Below are 21,747 nucleotides of genomic sequence, written 5' to 3'. Positions count from 1 at the left end.
TGTAATACAATTTGTCAACCAGTCTGAAATAGCAAGAAATGGAGAGCACTAAAGTCTTCTTGTATTTAACATTGTTAATAATTTTACATTCCAGACATATCTTTTTAAAGGGTTAAAATGAGACTTATGTTTGTGCACAAAAGGCATTTTAACTTTTAACTAAATTTACACTCATTTCTACATAGTATTATAAAAATGATTTTTATTCCTATTTCAGATGACTAAACAAGAATCCTGCATTTTGAAGTCTAATCTCTGGGATTTCATCCGGGCTGCCATTCGGATTTTGCTTTGGTGGGGGCTGGCAGAGTCTATGATTCATCTGATGTACATGCATGCTATCTACAGTAGTCCCTCACACATGGAAACAGTCACCTATTGGACCTTAGGTTAGTGTGGGGTGTGTGTATGTGTGTAGTTTGTTATATATTCAGTTGCTAATTTCTATTCTTTAAAGTATCAAATGTTTTACAAGGACTATTAAGGCCTAGGGCAATATCAGGCCCACTAGTGGCCTCCAGTACCCATACCACATTGCACTCAAATGATTAAACCTCGAGGGCCAGGAAGCAATGTCTTTAATGGGGCAAAGGGATTGCCCTACCAATAGGGAGCTGCTTTGTACCAAGTTAGACTATTGGTCCATCTAGCTCACTGTTCTGCACTGACTGGCAGTGGATCTCCAAGGTTTCGGGCAGGAGTCTTTCCCAGCGTTACCTGTAAGTGCCAGGGATTGAACCTGGGACTTCCTGCATGCAAAGCAGATGCTCTACCATTGAATTACAGCTCCATCCTTGATGTTTCTGTGCTTTGGAAGCACACACTCCCTCGCTCCTCTGCCTGCAGTTGAGCTGGAAGAAATCAAGATCTGTCTTGAAATCCAAACCAGCCAGTCTTGGTTTATTCTAACCAACTTCTTGAAGCTAGCCAAGATCTGAACCCAAGGTTTAAAGTTGATTACAGATTGCAGTTTATTTCAATTGTTGACTGGTTGGTTCAGAGGTCATGACAGATCTTGCTTTGTTTCTAACCATAGTTGCAAGTAGGATCCTTCCAAGTTGTGCAGGGTGAAGGGTGTGCGTGTGTGTGCGCTTCCAAGGCTAGAAAACATTTCATGGAACCAAGATTTAACCATGTTTGTGGGCTATGTCTGATCTGATCCCCTGTCTCTATATCTGCTTCCCTCTATTCTATTTAAATAAGTGTTTTTGCTGAGTGCAGATTTTGTGACTATATGATATTTGTAGCCAAGGAGGAAGGTTGTGGAATGTGAGGTAGAGGCCTTCAATCACTAGAAATTGAAGCTTGGATCATAGGGATGTTTAGGTTGGTAGGATGTGGGTGAGGCTTCTGTTTTGACGTGTGAAATGCCTTTTGACATTCAGGAAAAAGGCAGATGGTGAGGAGTAGGGAGTTGCAGAGGGATGTTTGGGTAGGGAGACATCTATTTGTATTCTTGTTTGCCAAATTTGCAGTCTACTTTTTTGGTTCTCAAAGCAAGCTATTTTTAGAAGTTAGTTGATGGTTCTTCTAGGAGCCCTTTGTCCTGTCAAAACTAGGAGCCCCTTGTCCTGCCAAGCCCTTGTCCTGTTCAAAATCAGTGAAAACCTATGCATCTATTCTGGGTATTTGCTGAGTGGGAAGTTTGCCCCTCTAACCTTTTTGAGTTTGTCACCTCTGCTTTATAGAATAGAATGATAGGGACAGAGATTGTCTCTTTTGATTAGTTAGTTGAAAAAATTGTACTTTTGTATTCCAAAACCAAGTAGTGTGTTTCTAGCAACTTTTCCCTATATGCTTTTTTAAAAGCATACAGAAGTAGCCAGAAGATTCAATCTCTAACTTGGTGAGACTTCTTAGTAGGTGTGCCAAGCTGTATCTGTTGTTTTTGCCTTATTATTCACACATCCTGGCTGCTTCCCTGCATGCTACTCAAGAACATGGATAGAGAAAAATGACATCAGATAATGCAGGGAATGATCTGAAGGCTTGTGTGCAATAACCTTAATGAAGCTAGGCAGATCTGTGTCTGGTCAGTGCTTGGATGGGAGACCACCTGGGTATCCCAGAAGGATTCTTCTTCTGCAGTGGGAGTTGATCAAAATGATCCAGCAGCCTTGAGTGGCTAGGAAGAAAGATGAGATGTAATGTTCCTGTCACAGAAATCTACCTGATGATGATCTTAATTTTTAATTATTTTTAAAGAACATTTTTTCAGGTGAAGGGCCAAGCAAAACCCACCCCTCCTCCCCAATTTTCCACCCAATTTGCAGGGTGGATAATTGTGGAGAGTATCTCATTGATTTTTCAGAGAGGGAATAAATGATTTTTAAACTTTGAAACAAGTTTAAAACGGCCATTTTTTAATGGCATCTGTCGGTTTTTACCCAGAATACATCATGACACTGTTAAAGATACTGTGGGGCTGGGGGATGGCAGATGCCAGGAGTGGCTGACAAGAGGACCTCCCATTATTGTCACTATTGGCGGCTGCAGAAAAATAGGGTGTTTTTGGTTTTTTTTTTAATTAAATAAAGTTCTACAGCTCTTTAATAACTGTATAAACTGCTCTGAGCTCCTCGGAGAAAGAGTGGGATAGAAGTATGGAATTTAATTAAAATCCTGATAGGCCCTGGGCCCAATTTTTTGGAGAATGCTAGTCCCTCCTTTCCAACTTCTTTTCCACTTTTATTCCTGCCCCAGTTTGGGCCAAAACTTTGCGAGGGGCTGCTTGGCCCAAATTATTCACAGATAAATGGGCTCATGCATTTTCCTGATCCAGCAGCTTCCAGCATATATGTTGAGCTTGTGATAGGTAAACGTAACTCTGTGTGAGTGAGGCTATTTCATTCTCTTCCGTTGTTCTGAGTCTGGATGTTGGTCTTCTCTAATCAGGGGATAAAGCAGACAGGGGACAGGGCAGACAGGGTTAGAAGACCCTATGACCCTAATCACATGACCCCACTCCACTGGGTACCCCTGTTTCAGAGAAATAGGGAAACCAGATCCAGTACCCCTGCCAGAACCCAAGAATACAGACTTCCTTTTGACTGAGTCCTTTCAGGACCTCCCAGTCACAATAGAGCCCAATGCTGCTGGAGTGAGCACTTACAAGATTGTGTCACACCCTTTTTAGCATGAAGCCTTCCCCAGGAAAGGATGGGACCGAGCTATAAAAACCTTCAGTTGACTCCAAACATTTGCTGGAGCAACATCTGATCTATGCCATTGTGCCCAGTTCTCTCTTGCCTGCCCAGAGTTTTCGGAAGTCCAGACCGAACTATCTGAAGTCTGTACACCTTTGGGGACTCTGATCCACATTCAGACCCCTGCATTAGCAAAAGTCCCAGCTTGTCTATCAACCCCCATCTGTAACAGGATAACTGTCGAGAAAGTAGCCCTTCTTGTTAGAGGTTGTTGATTTTTACCCACAATAGGTAAAACAGCAGAGCACTAAGGAATGAGCACACACTCCAGTTACAGAGTAGGTAGCAGAGGATGGTTTGGATATTGCAGCTGTTTAGAGAAAAACACATAGAGATCCTTGTATGACTAAACACTAAATATTTATTGGTTAAATAAACTTAGATAGGAAAGACCTATCTCTAATCTAAAGGACTACATAGTGGATAGGTAAGGAGAGAGAGAGATGTTTCCATCTGCTTTCTAGGAGGAAAGGAAGGATTGTGACTCAGCACAGGAAGTGCTGCAGAGTCAGTTCAGGGGTCATAGAGTAGGGACAGATAGGGAGACCCTGACTCACTGTCTCTACTCCCAATGCCCCTAGTGGTCATTAGGACAGTTGGTGCAAAAGGTCAATGCACTGGAAGATCATCTCCAACACTTCTTACATCAATCTTGCAGCTGTGGATTACATCCACTATGGGATGGGGCCATAGCTCCATGGTAGAGCATCTGCTTTGCTTGCAGAACATCCCAGCTCCAATCCCTGGCATCTCCAAGTAAGGCTGGGAAAGCATCTTCCTTGAAACCATGGAGAGCTGCTGCCAGTCAGGGTAGACAGTACTGTGCTAGGTGGACCAATGGTGTGACTCAATATAAGGTAGCTTCCTAGATTCCCATGTGATGATAACTTTGGAAGAAAAATAATTTGCCCAATGCTTATCCTCATTTTGGTTAACTTCCTCTGCAGAAGAAGAATCCTTGCAGATCTGGAACTAGGTCCGTGGCGTGGTTGTTACCAGGAACACAAACTGTTTTGAGTGCCTGACACTGTGGGGAGCTGTGTGTGTTAAGAGACTTGTTATGTGTGTTGGGCAGTTGTAAAAGTGCCTGAGAAGAAAAATTTTGCCAACCTGAAAGATTTTGCTGGCAACTGTGGCAAAAATATGACATAAACAGCGGGAGTGGGGGCTGCAGTTCATTTTGCACCTCCATAGAGAATAACAAGTCCTAGAACTTTGCCCATACAGGAATTTTTTTTCCTCTCCTCTCCCCAGCTGTATTTGTAGTTCAGGCGATTTTAAACTGATGGCTAATGTCAATAGAAGAATATTATTCAGCCAATGAAATAAGGTCTTATTCTTGGCATGTTTCAAACGGCATGTGCTGACTACTTGCTTTAAATGACATGAAATTAGTGAGTGGTGGAATATATTCAGTCTAGTTAATTTAAATCAAGAGACTAAAATAGCTGACATTAAGTGCTGTTGCTAATTCTTTACTTCTGGCCCTGGGAAATGAAAGAAAATATCTGGGGAAAAGCAGTATGAAATAGGTTACTGATACATTTGTTTGATTCAATCAGTATCAAATCGCAATAGCGATAATTCCCTTTGAGCAGGTGATTTGAAACAAAATGCATATTCAAGCAGAGAAAGTCTGTTTGAAATGGATATATATTGGTTCATAGAACTCCTTCATTCTGATTAAAACTGGATAATCTGCACTGAGGCAATTTCTTAAAGAAGAGACACCTTAAAAGAAAGACACATGGAGAAAGTAAAGAGCATTCCAAAACACAAGCCAAGTGCTTTAGGGGATAAGGCTGTAGAGGAGAGTGCATATTTTGCATAAAGGAGTTCCCAGATAGGACTAGAGCAGGACCCCTATGTCAGAAACCCTGGAGAACTGCTGTCAATTAAAATAGGCAGTACTGAGCTAGATGGACCAATGGTCTGATTCAATAGAAGGCAATTTTGCATACTGTATTATTATTTATTAATTAATTATTAAAACTTTTATACCGCCCTTCCAAAAGGCTCAGGGTGGTTTACATTAAAACACCATTAAAATCAAGTAATAATTAAACAAAAATTATAAAACATAAAGCAATGATTAAGAATTAAAAACATCATAAAACAACAATTAAATAAATAATTAAATAATGCACAATTTATATCCTCACCATTGCACATATCTGGGTAAAATTGTTCAGTAAAGGAAAACAAAGATACTTTTTAGGAGTTATTTCAGCGACATAAGGCAACAACAAGAAGAAATGCTAAATACCGCTTTTTAACAAAAGTGTCCAAAGCGGTTTACATAGAGAAATAATAAACAAACAAATAAGATGGATCCCTGTCCCCAAAGGGCTCACAATCTAAAAAAGTTGCTGTCTTTGCAGGATACTAACCAGGAAAGTTGTGTTAGCTTGATCAGTTCTAGGAACACATTTAATTGCTAAGTTAAGATGGGTTATTTTAGTGTGTGTGTTTAAGACATTTTAATGCCACTTTTAAAGAGTTGCTTGTGATATGCTTGCTTACACACATGTGCAGTACACACATGTGTTTCTATGCTTTTGGACTAACCAAGGACAATTTTACTCAAAACCAAACCTACAAGAAGAAGAACAGGCCTTGCTGAAGACCTGTGAAGGACTATAGAAGAACAGGCCTTACTGAAGGAGAATCAGCATGGCTTCTATAAGAGAGTCTTGCTTCACTAACCTTTGGAGTTCTTTTAAGAGTGTCAATAGGCATGTGGATAAAGGTGATCCGGTTGACATAGGATACTTGGATATCCAAAAAGCTTTTGACAAAGTTCTCCACCAAAGGCTCGAGTAAACGTAGCAGTCAAGGGATAAAGGGACTGGTTCATGTGTGGATTGGTAACTGGTTGAAGGACAGGAAACAGAGGGTAGGTATAAATGGAGAGTTTTCACAATGGAGGGAAGTAAGAAGTGGGGGGACCCCCAAGGATTTGTACTGGGACCAAGTGCTCCTTAACATGTTCATAAATGATATAGCAGTTGGGATAAGCAGTGAAGTCGCCAAATTTGCAGATGACACTCAACTATTTAGGATAGTGAAGTCCACAACAAATTGTGAAGATTTCCAAAAAGATCTCTCCAAAATGGGTGAGTGGGTGACAAAATGGCAAATGTGGTTCAATTTAAGCAAGTGTCAAGTGATGTATATTGGGGCAAAAAACCCAGCTTCATATATACACTGATGGGATCTGAGCTGTCGGTGACTGACCAGGAGAGAGATCTTGGGGTTGGGGTGGACAGCTTGTGAAAAGTATCAACTCAGTGCATGGCAGCTGTGAAAAAGGCCAATTCCATTCTAGGGATCATTAGGAAGGGTATTGAAAATAAAAATGCTAATATTATAATATCCTTATACAAATCTATGGTGTAGCACATTTAGAGTACTATGTAAAGTTCTGGTTACCATATGTTAAGAAGGACATTGAGGAACTGGAAAACGTGCAGAAGAGGACAACCAGGGGGATCAGGGGCCTTCTTTAATGAGGCAAGGCTACGGCATCTGGGGCTTTTTAGTTTGGAAAAGAGGCGACTACTGGGAGACATGATCGAGGTGTATAAAATTATGCATGGAATAGAGAAAGTGGAAGGAGAGGTGTGGTAATGGCCACCAGTTTGGATTGCTTTAAAGGGGGCTTAGACAAATTCATGGAGGACAGGTCTATCAATGGCTACTAGTCTGGTGGCTATAAGCCACCTCCAGCCTCAAATACCAGTTGCAGAGAAACAACAGCAAGAGAGAGGGCAAGCCCTCACTCCTTACCTATGGGCTTCTCAGAGGCATCTGCTGTGCCAGTCTGGACTGGATGGGCCTTGGGCCTGATCCAGCAGGGCTGTTCTTATGTTCTTAACCATGGGTAACAAATGGACTGTGGTCTGGTCAGAGGTAAGACTATGTAAGGGTACCTCAGAGCCAGGGTTTCTGAAAACAAAGAAAGAAAGTTTATTTGGTATAAAGCAGAGGCATCATGCAAAATGTGGTTCTTGGCAATCTTGATAGAATCAAGGTTGCACAGGGAGTGATGGCAACTCCCAGGGAGACATAAGGCAGGGGAGGGAGAGGGAGTGATTTTTCTAATAATATGATATTTTATTTTTATTTATTTAACACATTTGTATACCGCCCAAAATGCAAGTCTCTGGGCGGTTTACAACAAAACAATAAAAACAACAGATAAAAAGATTAAAGCATTACAACAATTAAAATTTAAAACTTTAAAACTATTAAAAACACAACTAAAACAATATCTACCGTATTTTATGGACTATAAGACTCACTTTTTTCCTCGAAAAATATCCGCCAAAATTCAGGAGCGTCTTATATGTTTTAACAGTTTACTATGTTAAAACTCTGAAAAACTGGATTAAAATTAAGGTGCGTCTTATAGTCTGTAGCGTCTTATAGTCCGTAAAATACGGTAATTAAAAGCCTGTGTGAACAAATGCATCTTCACTGCCATTTTAAAAGTTGTCAGAGATGGGGAGACTCATATTTCAGCAGGGAGTGTGTTCCAAAGCCTTGGGGCAGCAATGGAGAAGGCCCGTCCCTGAGTAGCCACCAGACGAGCTGGTGGCAACTGCAGACAAACCTTTCCAGATGATCTCAATGGGCGGTGTAGTTCATAGCGAAGAAGACGTTCTCTTAAATACCCAGGGCCCAAGCTGTTTAGGGCTTTATAGGTTACTAGCTTAACCTGCACAGAGCATCTGCGCGCTAGTACTTGAGTGCTTCCCTAACCCCTGCTACAGTCCCCCTCACAGAGATCTCTCCACCCTCACTTGTGCCGCACTCCTGCTTCGGTTGCTTCCATCCTCCTCACCCAACTTGGTCACTCTTCTATCCCTTTACTCCATCCCCCTCACCCCTCTTGGTCACGGCTGCAGCATTGCTGGTGCCTATCGTCAAATCCCTAGAGACCTCCCCATCCTCACCCAAGTCCCGCTCCTCCCCTCAGGAGCAGCAGCAGTGGTTTACCGGGTCCTTTCTCATTGCTGCCATGGCCACTGGCTGCCCCATTCTGGACCAACTTTAGTTTCTGGACTATATACAAAGGCAGCCCCACATAGAGCGCATTGCAGTAATCAAGTCGAGCTGACCAGCAGATGTACTGCTGTTCTGAGGTCATTTATCTCAAGAAATTGATGGAGGTGGCGTATCAGCCGAAGCTGATAAAAGGCACTTCTGGCCACTGCCTCAACCTGGGACACCAGGGAGAGGTTTGTGTCCAGAAGCACTCCAAGACTGCATACCAGTGTGAAGTGTGACCCCATCCCAAACTGGCAGATCAAAATCATCTTCCAAGTTCTGACCCCGCGCAATAAGTCTTATTGTAGTTGGCAACAATCTGGTAGTTTGAGTGCTCCGTTAACCTTTTTTTCTGCTTGTGTGTCACACTCAGGGTGGGGTGAGGGGACCCCAGGAAGCCACCGTGCACTTGTGTGGTGTCTTCCTGGGGTTCAGTGGGCCAGGGCACCGTGTTGCAGAGCTCCGTTCCCCTGATCCCCAGAGCTCCTGGCAGAGCTGCGGCTGGGCACGGGAGCACCCGACTGGAGAAGCCGCTTGTCGGGGCGGCCAATCCAGCTGCCCAGCAACGAGCAACTCCTTGTGTACGGGGAGAGTGGGCTAAGCCTTCTCTCCCCGCACGAATCCTCCTGGCACATCACACTAATCGTGTGAAGCACCTCCCTGTGTACTACCAGTCACCCAGCAATGCAAGATATGTTCCATTTTTCTGTTTACAGAGGCATAAGAGTTGGTCCTACCATGCTATAAAGCGAGGCAAGTGCCTCAAATGACAGATTTTGAGAAGTATCAAAAGGCTTCTGGTTTTGTGTTGCTGCTATTATTATTACTATCTATATATTTAATTCTCTTACGGCCGACCCGGTAGAGAACTCCGTGGGGATGTTGAGACGCATCTGGATGCCTGCTGGAACTCTTGCGAGGTCCTGCAAGAGTTCCAACCATTGCCTTTAGAAGGAACGGGCAGGAGCAGGAACGTTGCTTGGGGCGGGAGCGTAAAGGGCGGCAAGGCAACCATTGAAGGCCGGGTCGGGAGGGGAACAGGCAGCGAGACAAAAAAAGCGAGGGCGGTGAAACAAAAAAGGGTATAGAGGAGGCGGCGGGCGGCTGAGCTGTGCCACCGAGAGGATCCCAGCTGGGTTGGCGGTGGCCGGGGCGGGCTCCTGAAAATGGCCAGATGGAGGCTGGCGGAGCAACTGGGGCCGTTGTGGTGGGCATGAGGGCTGGGAGGGGGGAGAATGGCAGAGGAGGGAAAGGGGAATGGACTGGGGCAGAAGTGAGGGGGGGGGAAGTGGTGCAGAAGCTGTGCACCGGGTCTGCTAGTTACTATTATGATTATTTCTTGTTTACACATTCAGACAGGTGTTATTGACTGGTTTGTTTTATCCAGACATTGAGTCCTTCCCAAGGACCTGGGATGGCTGAATTTTATTGTCCGTTATAGATATTGTAGCAAAATATAGGCTGTTCCCAGTAAAGCTGCTTTTTGTAATTGGCTGATGGTGATTTCTGTGGCCCCTATGGTGTTGAGGTGCTCTTCAAGGTCTTTTGGAACTGCACCCAGGGCGCCAATTACCACTGGGATTATTTGGGTCTTTTTCTGCCACAGCCTTTCCATTTCAATTTGTAGATCTTTGTATTTGGTGATTTTTTTCTATTTCTTTTTCTTCTATTCTGCTATCCCCTGGTATTGTTACGTCGATTATTTTGACTTGTTTTTCTTTCTTCTCAACTACAGTGATATCTGGTGTATTGTGTGGCAGATGTTTGTCTGTTTCTAGTTGGAAGTCCCATAATATTTTTGCATCTTCATTTTCTACAACTTTTTCAGTTTTATGGTCTCACCAATTTTTGGCTACAGGTAGCTTGTATTTTTTGCAGATGTTCCAGTGTACCATCCCTGCTACCTTGTCATGCCTTTGTTTGTAGTCAGTCTGTGCGATTTTCTTACAACAGCTGATCAGGTGGTCCACTGTTTCATCTGCTTCTTTACAAAGGCGGCACTTGCTTTTTGTTGTGGATTTTTCGACTTTTGCTCTTATTGCATTTGTTCTTAGTGCCTGTTCTTGCGCAGCCAGTATTAAACCCTCTGTTTCTTTCTTCAAGTTGCCATTCTTAATCCATTGCCAGGTCTTGGTGATGTCTGATTTTCCACTCATATTGTGCAAATATTGACCATGCAGGGGCTTCTTTTTCCATTTTTCTGCTCGGTTCTTGACTTGTTATTTCTTATAGGCCTGCTTTGTTTCATTGGTGTTGAATAGTTTCTCGTTCTTGACCATTTTAAGTGCATCTTCTTCACTGTCCTTTATATATTCTTCAAGGCCTCTTTTCTCCTCCTCTACTGTTTGATGGACTTGCAGCATTCCTCTTCCACCTGAGCTGTGCGGGAGGTATAGCCTATCGACATCACTGAGGGGGTGCAGAGCATGATTGATGGTCATGATTTTCCTGGTCTTACGATCTAGCATCTCTAGCTCTGCCTGGGTCCAGTCTATTATTCCTGCAGTGTATCTGATAACAGGTATAGCCCAGGTGTTTATGGCTTGTGTGGTGTTCCCGCCATTGAGTTTGGACTTGAGGATTTTTCTAACTCTCCTGATGTATTCACTTCCAATTTTTCTTTTAACTTCGGTGTGTGCAATGTTATCAGCCGGGAGAATGCCCAAGTATTTGTAATGTTCTTTCTCTTCCAGGTTCTTGATCTTGCTTCCATTGGGCAGTTCTATTCCTTCTGTTTTTGTTATTTTTCATCTTTTCATTATTAATGCAGCACACTTGTTTAGTCCAAACTCCATTGCTACATTGAGGGAAATAAGTATTTGATCCCCTGCTGATTTTGTCCGTTTGCCCTCTGACACAGAAATGACCAGGCTATAATTGGAATGGTAGGTTTATTGTAGCTGTGAGAGACAGAATAACAACAAACAAACCCTCAAAAGCCCAGTGCCCAAAAGTCAGCGATGGATTTGCATTGTAGTGAGGGAAATAAGTATTCAATCCCTTCACAAAAGATGTCTTAGTACTTGGTGGCAAAACCCTTGTTGGCAATCACAGAGGTCAGACGTTTCTTGTAGTTGGCCACCAGGTTTGCACACAACCCAGGAGGGATGTTGTCCCACTCCTCTTTGCAGATCCTCTCCAAGTAAGAAAGGTTTCAAGGCTGATGTTTGGCAACCCGAACCTTCAGCTCCCTCCACAGATTTTCTATGGGATTAAGGTCTGGAGACTGGCTGGGCCACTCCAGGACCTTCATGTGCTTCTTCTTGAGCCACTCCTTTGTTGCCTTGGCTGTGTGTTTTGGGTCATTGTCATGCTGGAATACCCATCCACGACCCATTCTCAATGCCCTGGCTGAGGAAAGGAGGTGCTCACCCAAGATCTGACGGTACATGGTCCCGTCCATCGTCCCTTCGATGCGGTGAAGGTGTCCTGTCCCCTTAGCAGAAAAACACCCCCAAAGCATAATGTGTCCACCTCCATGTTTGATGGTGGGGATGGTGTTCTTGGGCTCATAGGCAGCATTCCTCCTCCTCCACACATGGCGAGTTGAGTTGATGCCAAAGAGCTCAATTTTGGTCTCATCTGACCACAACACTTTTGCCCAGTTCTCCTCTGGATCATTCAGATGTGCATTGGCAAACTGCAGACGGGCCTGTACATGTGCTGCCTTGAGCAGGGGGACCTTGCGGGCACTGCAAGATTTCAGTCCTTCACGGCGTAGTGTGTTACCAATTGTTTTCTTGGTGACTATGGTTCCAGCTGCCCTGAGATCATTGACAAGTTCCCCCCGTGTAGTTCTGGGCTGCTTTGTCACCGTTCTCATGATCATTGCAACTCCACAAGGTGAGATCTTGCATGGAGCCCCAGACCGAGAGAGATTGACAGTCATTTTGTGTTTCTTCCATTTGCGAGTTATCGTGCCAACTGTAGTCACCTTCTCACCAAGCTGCTTGGCAATAGTCTTGTAGCCCAGTCCAGCCTTGTGCAGGTCTACAACCTTGTCCCTGACATCCTTCGACAGCTCTTTGGTCTTGGGCATGTTGGTGAGTTTGGAAGCTGAGTGATTGCTTGCTTCTATGGACAGGTGTCTTTTATACAGGTACTGTAACAAGCTGGGATTAGGAGCACTCCCTTACAGAGGGTGTTCCTCATCTCAGCTCGTTACCTGCATATAGTGAAAAGACACCTGGGAGCTTGAAATCTTGCTGGTTGATAGGAGATCGAATACTTATTTCCCTCACTACAATGCAAATCCATCGCTGACTTTTGGGCACTGGGCTTTTGAGGGTTTGTTTGTTGTTATTCTGTCTCTCACAGCTACAATAAACCTACCATTCCAATTATAGCCTGGTCATTTCTGTGTCAGAGGGCAAACGGACAAAATCAGCAGGGGATCAAATACTTATTTCCCTCACTGTATATCGCTACTGAATATACGGACAGTGTTTAGCAGTGATTCAATTTCTGACTGGGACTTTCCATACAACTTCAGATTGTCCATGTACAGCAGATGGTTGATTTGACTTGATGTTTTAGATGTTTGGTATCCGAGGCCTGTTTGGTTTAGTATTTGTGAAAGTGGGGTCATGGCGATTACAAACCACAGAGGGGATAGTGAGTCCCCTTGGAAAATGCCTCTTCTAATGCTAACCTGTCCAAGTGCCTCGCCATTGATTGTTAACTGTGTACTCCACCTGCTCATTGCTTTTTAAATAAATATCTGAATGTTTTTGCTGACACCAGTTGTTTCTAAACATTTTTGTATCCATGTGTGAGGCAATGAATTGAAGGCTTTCTTATAGTCAATCCATGCAACACTTAGATTGGTTTTTCTTCTCTTGCAGTTTTCTAAAATCATTTTGTCAATCAGCAGCTGGTCTTTTGTGCCTCTGGTGTTCGGGCAATTTCCTTTCTGTTCAACTGGAAGCTGTTTGTTAGTTAATAAGTGTTGCATTACTTCATCTGCTATTATTCCAGTTAATAATTTGAACATGGTTGGCAGGCAGGTGATCGGTCTATAATTACTTGGAACTGCACCTTTTGCTGGGTCTTTCATGATCAGATTAGTTTTCCCAGTTGTTAGCCATTGTTCAATATCACCGCCTTTCATAATGTGATTGAACTGTTTTGATAGTTGTTTATGAAGGCTTGTTAGGTGTTTAAGCCAAAAGCCATGCAGTTCATCGTCGCCTGGCACAGTCCAATTTTTAATTTTCTTTGCTCTTTCACTTATTAATTCTGGTGTTATTATTAGATCTTGCATTTGTTGGTTACATCATCATCATCATCATCATCATCATTATTATTATTATTATTATTATATTACTTACTATTGTATGTGGCATCTGGATTTCTTTTTCCGCTTCCGATGCCAGAATGTGTTGGAAGGCAAATTATTTATTTCTCACTACTGCTTTATTTATTTATTTATTTATTTTTATTGAACATATTTTATTTATATAACATATTTCTATACCATCCAGAACTTGCTTCTCTGAGTGGTTTACAACAAAGCAAACAAACAACAGAAGAAGTTAAAACATTAATTGAAATAAATGACAACAGAAAAATTAAAACATTAGTTAATTAGTTAGAAATTAGCAGTTCTTGTTCCACCTACTTAAAGGTCACTAACCATGCTTTCCGAATAGAAATATACCGCCATGCAAGAAAGCAGCTCGTCTGGATCAGTGCCTGGCCAGCAGTGTGTTCTGCCACAGAACAATTTGCGTCTTCTTTGCCAAGCCTTTAATTAGGAGGACAGCAGCTTCTTCTCTGCACAAAGGCTTGAGAATGTTGTGATTCAAAAAAGAAAGGATGTTGGAATCTTCAGATTCAAAGGCAGGGGTAATAGGCCAGCAATGTTTGAGCTTTTTGGCTTTCTTAGCTTTATTTGCATAGCACTTAATATTTCATCACCCGAACATAACCAAGCACTGCTTATAGTTTTCAGCCAGACCACAATGCTTTTTAAAGTGAGAGAAAGAGAAGAAAATGGTTTTACCTTTTTTTTAGTTCTGGTTTTAAAAATTAAATCTGCACTGCTTATTTTTATTGGTGGTGGGGAAAAGGCAAAACAGAACACATCATTGATGAGATGATGGAAGAACAGGAGCCTTTTTATTCATCACCCAAAAGTTGATGAAGGCACTAGCCAAGTGTCCTTGGGAGAGTGTTTCATAACTGGGGTGCTACCTCCAAAAAGATAGTCTTTCTTCTCAGCTGTCTTACTGATGCAGATGGATTTGGAAAAGGGCTCCGACGAAGACCGGAATGTAGGAACCTGCCTTATACCAAGTCAGACCATTGCTTCATCCAGCTCAGTATCATCTACACTGATTGGTAGCGGCTCCTCAAGTTTTCCGGCAGGAGTCTTTTCCAGTCCTACCTGGAGATGCCAAGGATTGAACCTGGGACTAGAGGTGTGCATAAACTCATGAACTGGTCCACCACAAACTGGGCCAGTTTGACGGTTCAGTCACGAACTGGACCAGCCTCCAGGAGAGGCAGTCCAGTCTGCGATCAAATGAAGCCCAATCCATGGCAGACCGGTTCAGCAGTTTGAGGCGCCATTGCTTGTAAAAGGGAGTCTGGTGAGGATTCCCCTTTACAAGCAAAGGGGAATCCTGGATTTAAATGGCTTCTAAAGGGCGGCCGCTGGGGTGGCAGCGAGGGGGGCATCTTTAAATGTACTTGTAAGGCGTTTACTTGTCTGGTGTTCCCCCCAGCAGCCCACCCGCGTGGCGGTTCAGTTCCTGAACTGCCCTGGCTGCTGCGGATGCACAGAGGCCATTTGCGTGACCTCTGCGCATCTGAGGAGGCCAGGTCAGTTGAATAACTATGCCACCACTTCTGCCGTCAACTGTCTAGAGGGCTGTTAAGAGTGTCCCAAAGGTTGTGTGTTTCTCTGGAGTTGTGAACAGGCGTAATCAGCCCCTGAAGGTAGCAGTATTCCTTGTTCCAATAGCCCACCTTTATACTGAAGCTCTGCGGGAGAGTTGAGCCAGCTTTCTAACAGGTTTACTGGAATTGCCTGGCCAGAGCAAACTAGTGTTGTCAGCATTTTTGCCAGCCCCTGCTCCTGTGATTTAAACAGCAGCTCAGTCTGCAGGCATTAGCAGGAGAACATTGTAATCTCCATGACCAAGAAAAGGAAGTACTTATTCACACAGCACATAATTAATCTATGGAATTCTCTGCCACCGAATGTGGTGGTGGCCACTAGCTTTAAAAGGGGCTTAGACAAAGTCATGGAGGACAGGTCTATCAATGGCTGCTAGTCTGGTAGCTATAGGCCCCCTCCAGCGTCAGAGACAAGATGCCACTAAATAATTGCAGGGGAGCAACAATAGGAGAGGGGGCAAGCCCTCACCCCCTGCCTGTGGGCTTCCTGAGGGCTACTGGTGGGCCACTGTGTGAAGCGGGATGCTGGATTCGATGGGCCTTGAGCTTGATCCAGCGGGGCTGTTCTTATGTGTCCTACAGATCATGGTGCTGCTCAGGGCACAGGAAGGAGCAGGCAGGCCATTTTTCTGGTCAACTGGTAATCCTAATCCTAATAGTTGGAAAGACAGGGCATTTGCAAGAGTCCAGAGAGCTGCAGGAATCTCAAGCATGTTGTTGAGAAGTGGGATGACTTCTCGCACTACAGCTCCTTGTTCCCCCCCACTTCTCTTTTCCACTCCTTACCATCAGGTAGGTCTATCAGGGTGAGTGGCCACTTTTTAAAAGCCCCACCCCATCCCCCGCCTACGCAACTTGCATGTTTGCACAGAAAACAATGGAATTGCATTTAAGACTACCAATATAAATAAAGTGGTCATTTGCTTGGTGTGTTTTGCATGGAGGGTGTGGCTGTGGGGCGGGGCTGCTTGGGCGGGTGGGGCTATATGGGCTGGCATGGTGAGCGCCTGCACTTCTGAATTTGCAACTACGCCACTGCATATAGTTAACAATGCAAAAGAGCACCCACTATAGGATTAAGGGCACACAAACCCACTGATTTCAGCTCACAAATCTATTTACAATAAAAATGTTACTGTTAATGTGAGAAATTGAAAATTGTTGACATTCACCAGTGAATTTTTGTAATCCTTCCTCTCGTGCTTCTTAATATTCAACAGAAACATGATCAAAATTATGATCGCCCCCAATTCTGATATCTCCAGTAGCATAATGTACCATAGAATTTAGTTTCTGTATTGTAAAGGTGAAGGTACGGTGTGCTGTCGAGTTGATGTTAGTTTCTGGCGACCACAGAGCCCTGTGGTTTTAGTTTGGTAGAATACAGGAGGGGTTTACCATTGCCATCTCTCCGTGCAGTATGAGATGATGCCTTTCAGCATCTTCCTATATTGCTGCTGCCCGATATAGGTGTTTCCCATAGTCTGGAACATACCAGTGGGGATTCAAATCGTCAACCTCTGGCTTGCTATTAAAGTCATTTCCCTGCTGCACCGCATTTGAAAAACAAGAATGAGAGCTGCTAAAGAGAGAAGCAGAGTAGATAAGCAGGTTGAGTCAGTATCCATTAGTGAGCATCTGGGGACCTTTTGTGTCTTATAAAAACTTTTTCAGGCAGCAGTGAGAAAGAATGGAGCAATGACCAATTAGCAGTGGAAACTTGTAGACAATGCAGATAAGTAATGTCATTAGTAAAAATCCATTAGTCTGTTACATGTATGAGACTGTCTGGGATTAAACATGGAGGTTGAAGACTATTGTAATGACAAAAATATCTGCTTAATCTTATTTTTGGAACACTGTAATTGCATATGAAAGAAATAGGTGCTTCCACCAAAATTAATTATTGGGAAACATTCAGGTAGAGCCCGGTGGTTTTGTATGTAATGACGACAGTGTCTGGCTTTCATGTGGAACTTTGTGGAAGATGAGAGTGGCATATGTCACGCTAGTAACATGTGTGGTGATGTCTTGAGGAAAGTAGTCTGATTTCAGTATCATGGTACAATAGAGCTAGCTTTATAATGTATAGAGAGCTAGCTTTTTAAATACCAACAAAATTAGATGGTGTTTTGTTATGTGGTAGAAATAATGGGATAAGCCAGAAGGTGGTGGTAAGCACCATGGATTTTTCCTCAGACATACATCAGAAGAGTTTTCTAAATGATACATGTGCTTTAGTGCTAAGTATAAGGCAAGGCAGTAAGTAGATGTGTCTGTTGCTTTCATGTGGTGCCAAAATACTTTACACTGCGAAAAATGTAGATAGTACCTGCAGAGTACAGACATTCTCAAAGCACAAACCTTTTGGATTGGAAAATGGAGCCCTAGGGTAGGGATGTGCAATTCGATTCACGTGCACATCGGAGGTAATTTGCAGATATGCCTGTGAATCGAATCACCGCTTAAATGAAGGGGCCGATTCGAGGGTGAGTCAAATCGCCCCAGATTTGTTGCAAATTGATTCATGTGATTTTGTTGTGGGTGCCATTTTGTCTCGATGTTTTTCAATTACGGATTGGTTTTCTGGCACTGGCTTCCAATTGACTTGAGATCTCCTGTCTTCTTGATTGGCTAGTTATTCAAATCAAGTGTTGGCATGGACAACTGGACCCCATTGGCTGGAGGGAGGGAGTGGGAGGGGCAAGGAGGGATTTTCAAAATGTATTTAAGGGGCTGCTTGCTTTTTGTGCCTCAAGAGAGGATTATTGGACTACAGCAGCACTGAGAATAGCGTGGTGCTGGTGGTCTGGGCCTGCCTGGCCCCCAGTAAGTAGAGAGAGAGACGGAGGTTTATCTGACTCTTGTTATTTTTTTTAAAAAATCCTTTGAATTTGCAATGCTGCCAGCAACTGCTCTTATTTTCTTTGTGTGTGCGTGTGTGTGTGTGCGTGCGCATGTACACACACACACACAGCAGCCCCAGTGGCTTGAACTGGGTGCTGCTTGGAATTATTTCCTTGTGTGGTTTCTTTTTCTCTCTCATTGCTTGTAGCTAGCCGCCTTTAGTAACTGGGGTACTGTGATCCCCCCCCCCATATTTTATTTAAACTGTACCTGTAGCCCCCAGCAACTGGTACTGCTGCTTGGAATTTTATTCCTTTTTTCATTTGTGTTTTTCTCATTGCTTGTACCCAGTGGCTTTAATAACTGCGGTGCTGTGCTTCATGTATGTGTGTCTCTGTCTCTGTCTCTGTCTCTCTCTCTGTCTCTCTCTCTCTCTCTCTCTCTGTCTCTGTCTCTCTCTGTCTCTGTCTCTGTCTCTGTCTCTGAATCTATGTATATGTATTTGAAGTCCTGCTGCCACCTTCGCTGCTGCTGTCTGTGTGCTGCCTGGTGGATTAATTTTTGGTTTTTGTAGGCTGGTGTGTGGTGCCCAGCCTGTCAGGCTCCCTCTGTTTGCCCTTTTGGGGGGTTTTGTTTTGATTGTTTGGTGTGTGCCTGACTGGTGCCCACTTGTCCTCACCCCAGCTGTCTAGTCCCGGTGTCTGCTTGGCTCAAGAGTGCCTTCCAGAGCAACACCTGGCAGACTCCAGCTGAAGACGCTGCTGGGACCCCTAGCCAAAGACCCCTAGCCAAAGACGCTGGGAGGTGAGAGGACTCCTCCCGCCCGCCTTGGTCAGCTTATTTGTGTTCTTTAAATAGGGCCTAGTTGGGGGAAGGGAAGGATTAGGTGGCAGGACTGTAGTACAGGAGGGGTGGCCTCGAGAGAGGCCACAGTAATCCCCTGCCCTTCTTTGCCTCCCCTTCACTAAGACCTGCCCCATTGTTGCTCAGGCCCGTCCAAGAACAGTCCTCCCCCAAATAAAGCCTGCTTCTTTATTTTGAGGGATTTAATTTTTCTAGCTTCTGTGTGTGCACACCACAGTCCTATAGAAAGTGCTGTGTGTGGCACACAGACCATAAATAGACCATCCCGACCCCACACCCCCTTAAAGGGGCTTCTTTCCCTCCCATCAGAGTTGGGGCTTAAATTTTTAAAAAAACCAAGATGTCCGGGAGGGTGTGAATTAGATGGAGGCAGAGGGGAGGGGTGGGGGAGGCGTGGCAGGCAGGTGGTGGGGTGATGCTGCTAGTCGTGGTGGGCATTGGTGAGAGGGGCCTACTCCCTGAGTTGGCCCCATTGCTGATGTGGTTGTGTGTAGGCCCTCCTATCTGGAGGAGCCTGGCCTCACTGTATAGTCGCCCGCGGTGGCTGAGGTAAAAGTAGCTGAGAGGTCCTTCCCTATCGGGGAAGAAGCTTTTCTTCCTGTGACAGTGGAGAAGGAGGTGTCCTCGGCTGCTAGCCCAGCCAGATCACTCTCTCCATCCTCTCCAATCCCCTTTGGTGGTGCAACCCCCACCCCCAAGTCTGAGTCTGGGAAGGAGCAGGAGGGAAGTCATTTCAGTTGTTCTTGGACCTTCTCAGCCCTGGATGGATGGTGGTGGCGGCGGCCCCAATACCAGCACCACCAAAACAGTCCCAGACTGAGAGCAGCATGGTGTGGAACCGCTTTGAGCTCCACCCTTGTGACCCACACCATGCTGTCTGCATCCACTGCATCAGCGGGGGTAAGGACCCCAAGCATCTTGGGATGACGGGAATGCTGCAGCACCTGTGATGGCATCACCCAGGTGTCCTTGCTCCTGCAGGCAGCCATAGGCCTGGTATGTCCTCTGTTAGTGGCAAAGTTCCTGCTACCAAGCAGGGCAAGTTGCATTGGGTGCATTGGGTGCAGTTGGTGGGCAACTGGTCTGGTTGCCCAGAGCCTCATCTCATCACCGAGGCCACTGGGGAGATCATCGCTTTGGATGGAGCGCTGGTCTGGAGAGGAGAGCTTGCCTTGTGGTAGCAAGCATGACTTGTCACCTTAGCTAAGCATGGTCTGCCCTGGTTGCATATGAATGGGAGACTTGATTTGTGAGCACTGTAAGATATTCCCCTTAGGAGATGGAGCTGCTCTGGGAAGAGCATCTAGGTTACAAGTTCCCTCCCTGGCATCTCCAAGATAGAGCTGAGAGAGATTCCTGCCTGCAACCTTGGAGAAGCCGCTGCCAGTCTGTGTAGAAAATACTGAGCTAGATGGACCTATGGTCTTGACTCATTATATGGCAGCTTCCTATGTTCCTATGGCCAGCCATTCCAGGTGTTGGTGAACGCTGGCTTCTTCCAGCTGTGATGTTGGGAGGCCACAAAGAATGGCTTGAGTGCCAAGACAACCTCGGAAGGAGCACCCAGTCCTGGCTGGATAGGTTGCACACTTGCAAGCCATACCTCCTTGCCAGGCCATGGATGGCCACCTCTTGCTCCTGCGGATGCCAGAGCAAGAGAAAGGTAGAGTTCTTCCAGGTAAGAACATCCTGAGGGATCAGGTGTTCAGGTAGGCCCAGCTCAAGCTGTCACTGCCTGAGCATACGCCTAGCCTTTTCACTCCAGTGGAAGTAAGCTGCTATCTTGTGAGACTTCTCCATAAAGGCATCTGTGGCAACAGCAAAATGGCACCCAGGCCTGCAACAGGGATGTCTCATCTGGCTGAAGCCCCCAAAGGGCCAAGGACATCCCTCACAGCCCGGTTCATAGGAACATAGGAAACTGCCATAAACTCAGTCAGACCATTGGTCTATCATGAACTCAGTCAGACCATTGGTATTGTCTTCACAGACTGGCAGTGGCTCCACACAACGACACAGACTGACCCTGCTTAGTGATGTTGGCAGAATTGTCGGTTACCGAAGGTTAACTGGCAAAGATTTGGCTGCCCGGGCAGCCATTCCTCCACATGGCGATTCATGGCCATCAACAGCTCACCTGTCGGGTGCTCAGTGTCCAGCACCTCCACATGCAACACAGCCCACTGGGCTTTGCTGCATGTTGCTGTAGTTGAGCTCATGGCTATGCTTGCTGGCTGCTAAGGATGCTGTGAGGTGTTGCAAATGAGGATGGAGTAGTAATTCTGTGTGAGAGAGCAACCTATGCCACTGATGCTACTGCAGTGCCTGCGCTGTGGCTGGCAGTGGATTCTGGGTTAGTGATTCTTTATTGACTATATTTGGACTGTGTGTTTGGCAAAATGCTGAAATAAGAACATCTCTGACAACTTTTCAAAATTATCTAAAGACTTATTTTTTCACCCAAGCATTTTAACTGGACTGTGGTTTTAGATTGTTTTAAGATTTTAATTTTTAATCTGTTTTATGTTGTAAACCATCCACAGATGTAAGTTTTGAGGTGGACTACAAATTTGAAAAATAAAACAAATTTTCTGTTCTGTGTTGGGAACAAAAATGTTCTGTGTTAGGAGGAACTGTATATGTGCTTCTGTTCTGCATGGTTGTTTTGCAAGGCAGGTTACAAAATGTGTGCACTCTGCTTGATTTGCCCATGGAGAACTCAAATCACCCCATTGTTCCCATGGGTAGGTCACAGGGACACCAAAGTGGGTTGGGTGGTGTGATGGGTACTACCTACCACCCAACCCACAAAAGATATGGTCAAGCGGCCAATTTTTATTTTTTAAATTTTTTTAACCTAATTTAAAATGATTTG

General features: G+C 44.6%; 1 protein-coding gene across 10 annotated transcripts in view; it reads left to right on the top strand.

The window, feature by feature from the left end:
* The window catches only part of HHAT (hedgehog acyltransferase), a 476,499-nt gene that overhangs the window by 190,743 nt on the left and 264,009 nt on the right, over positions 1–21,747 (top strand). For all 10 annotated transcript variants that reach the window (XM_053310551.1, XM_053310492.1, XM_053310544.1 and 7 more), the window contains one exon: positions 218–389. In XM_053310551.1, the coding sequence (XP_053166526.1) occupies positions 218–389 (172 nt within the window). The remainder of the gene's footprint in view (positions 1–217; positions 390–21,747) is intronic.

The sequence above is a fragment of the Hemicordylus capensis genome, chromosome 1 (genome assembly GCF_027244095.1).
Source record: "Hemicordylus capensis ecotype Gifberg chromosome 1, rHemCap1.1.pri, whole genome shotgun sequence".
In the NCBI taxonomy this organism is placed as follows: Eukaryota; Metazoa; Chordata; class Lepidosauria; order Squamata; family Cordylidae; genus Hemicordylus; species Hemicordylus capensis.
Note: the sequence above shows the minus strand (reverse complement) of the source record. Positions and strands in the feature narration are given on the sequence as shown.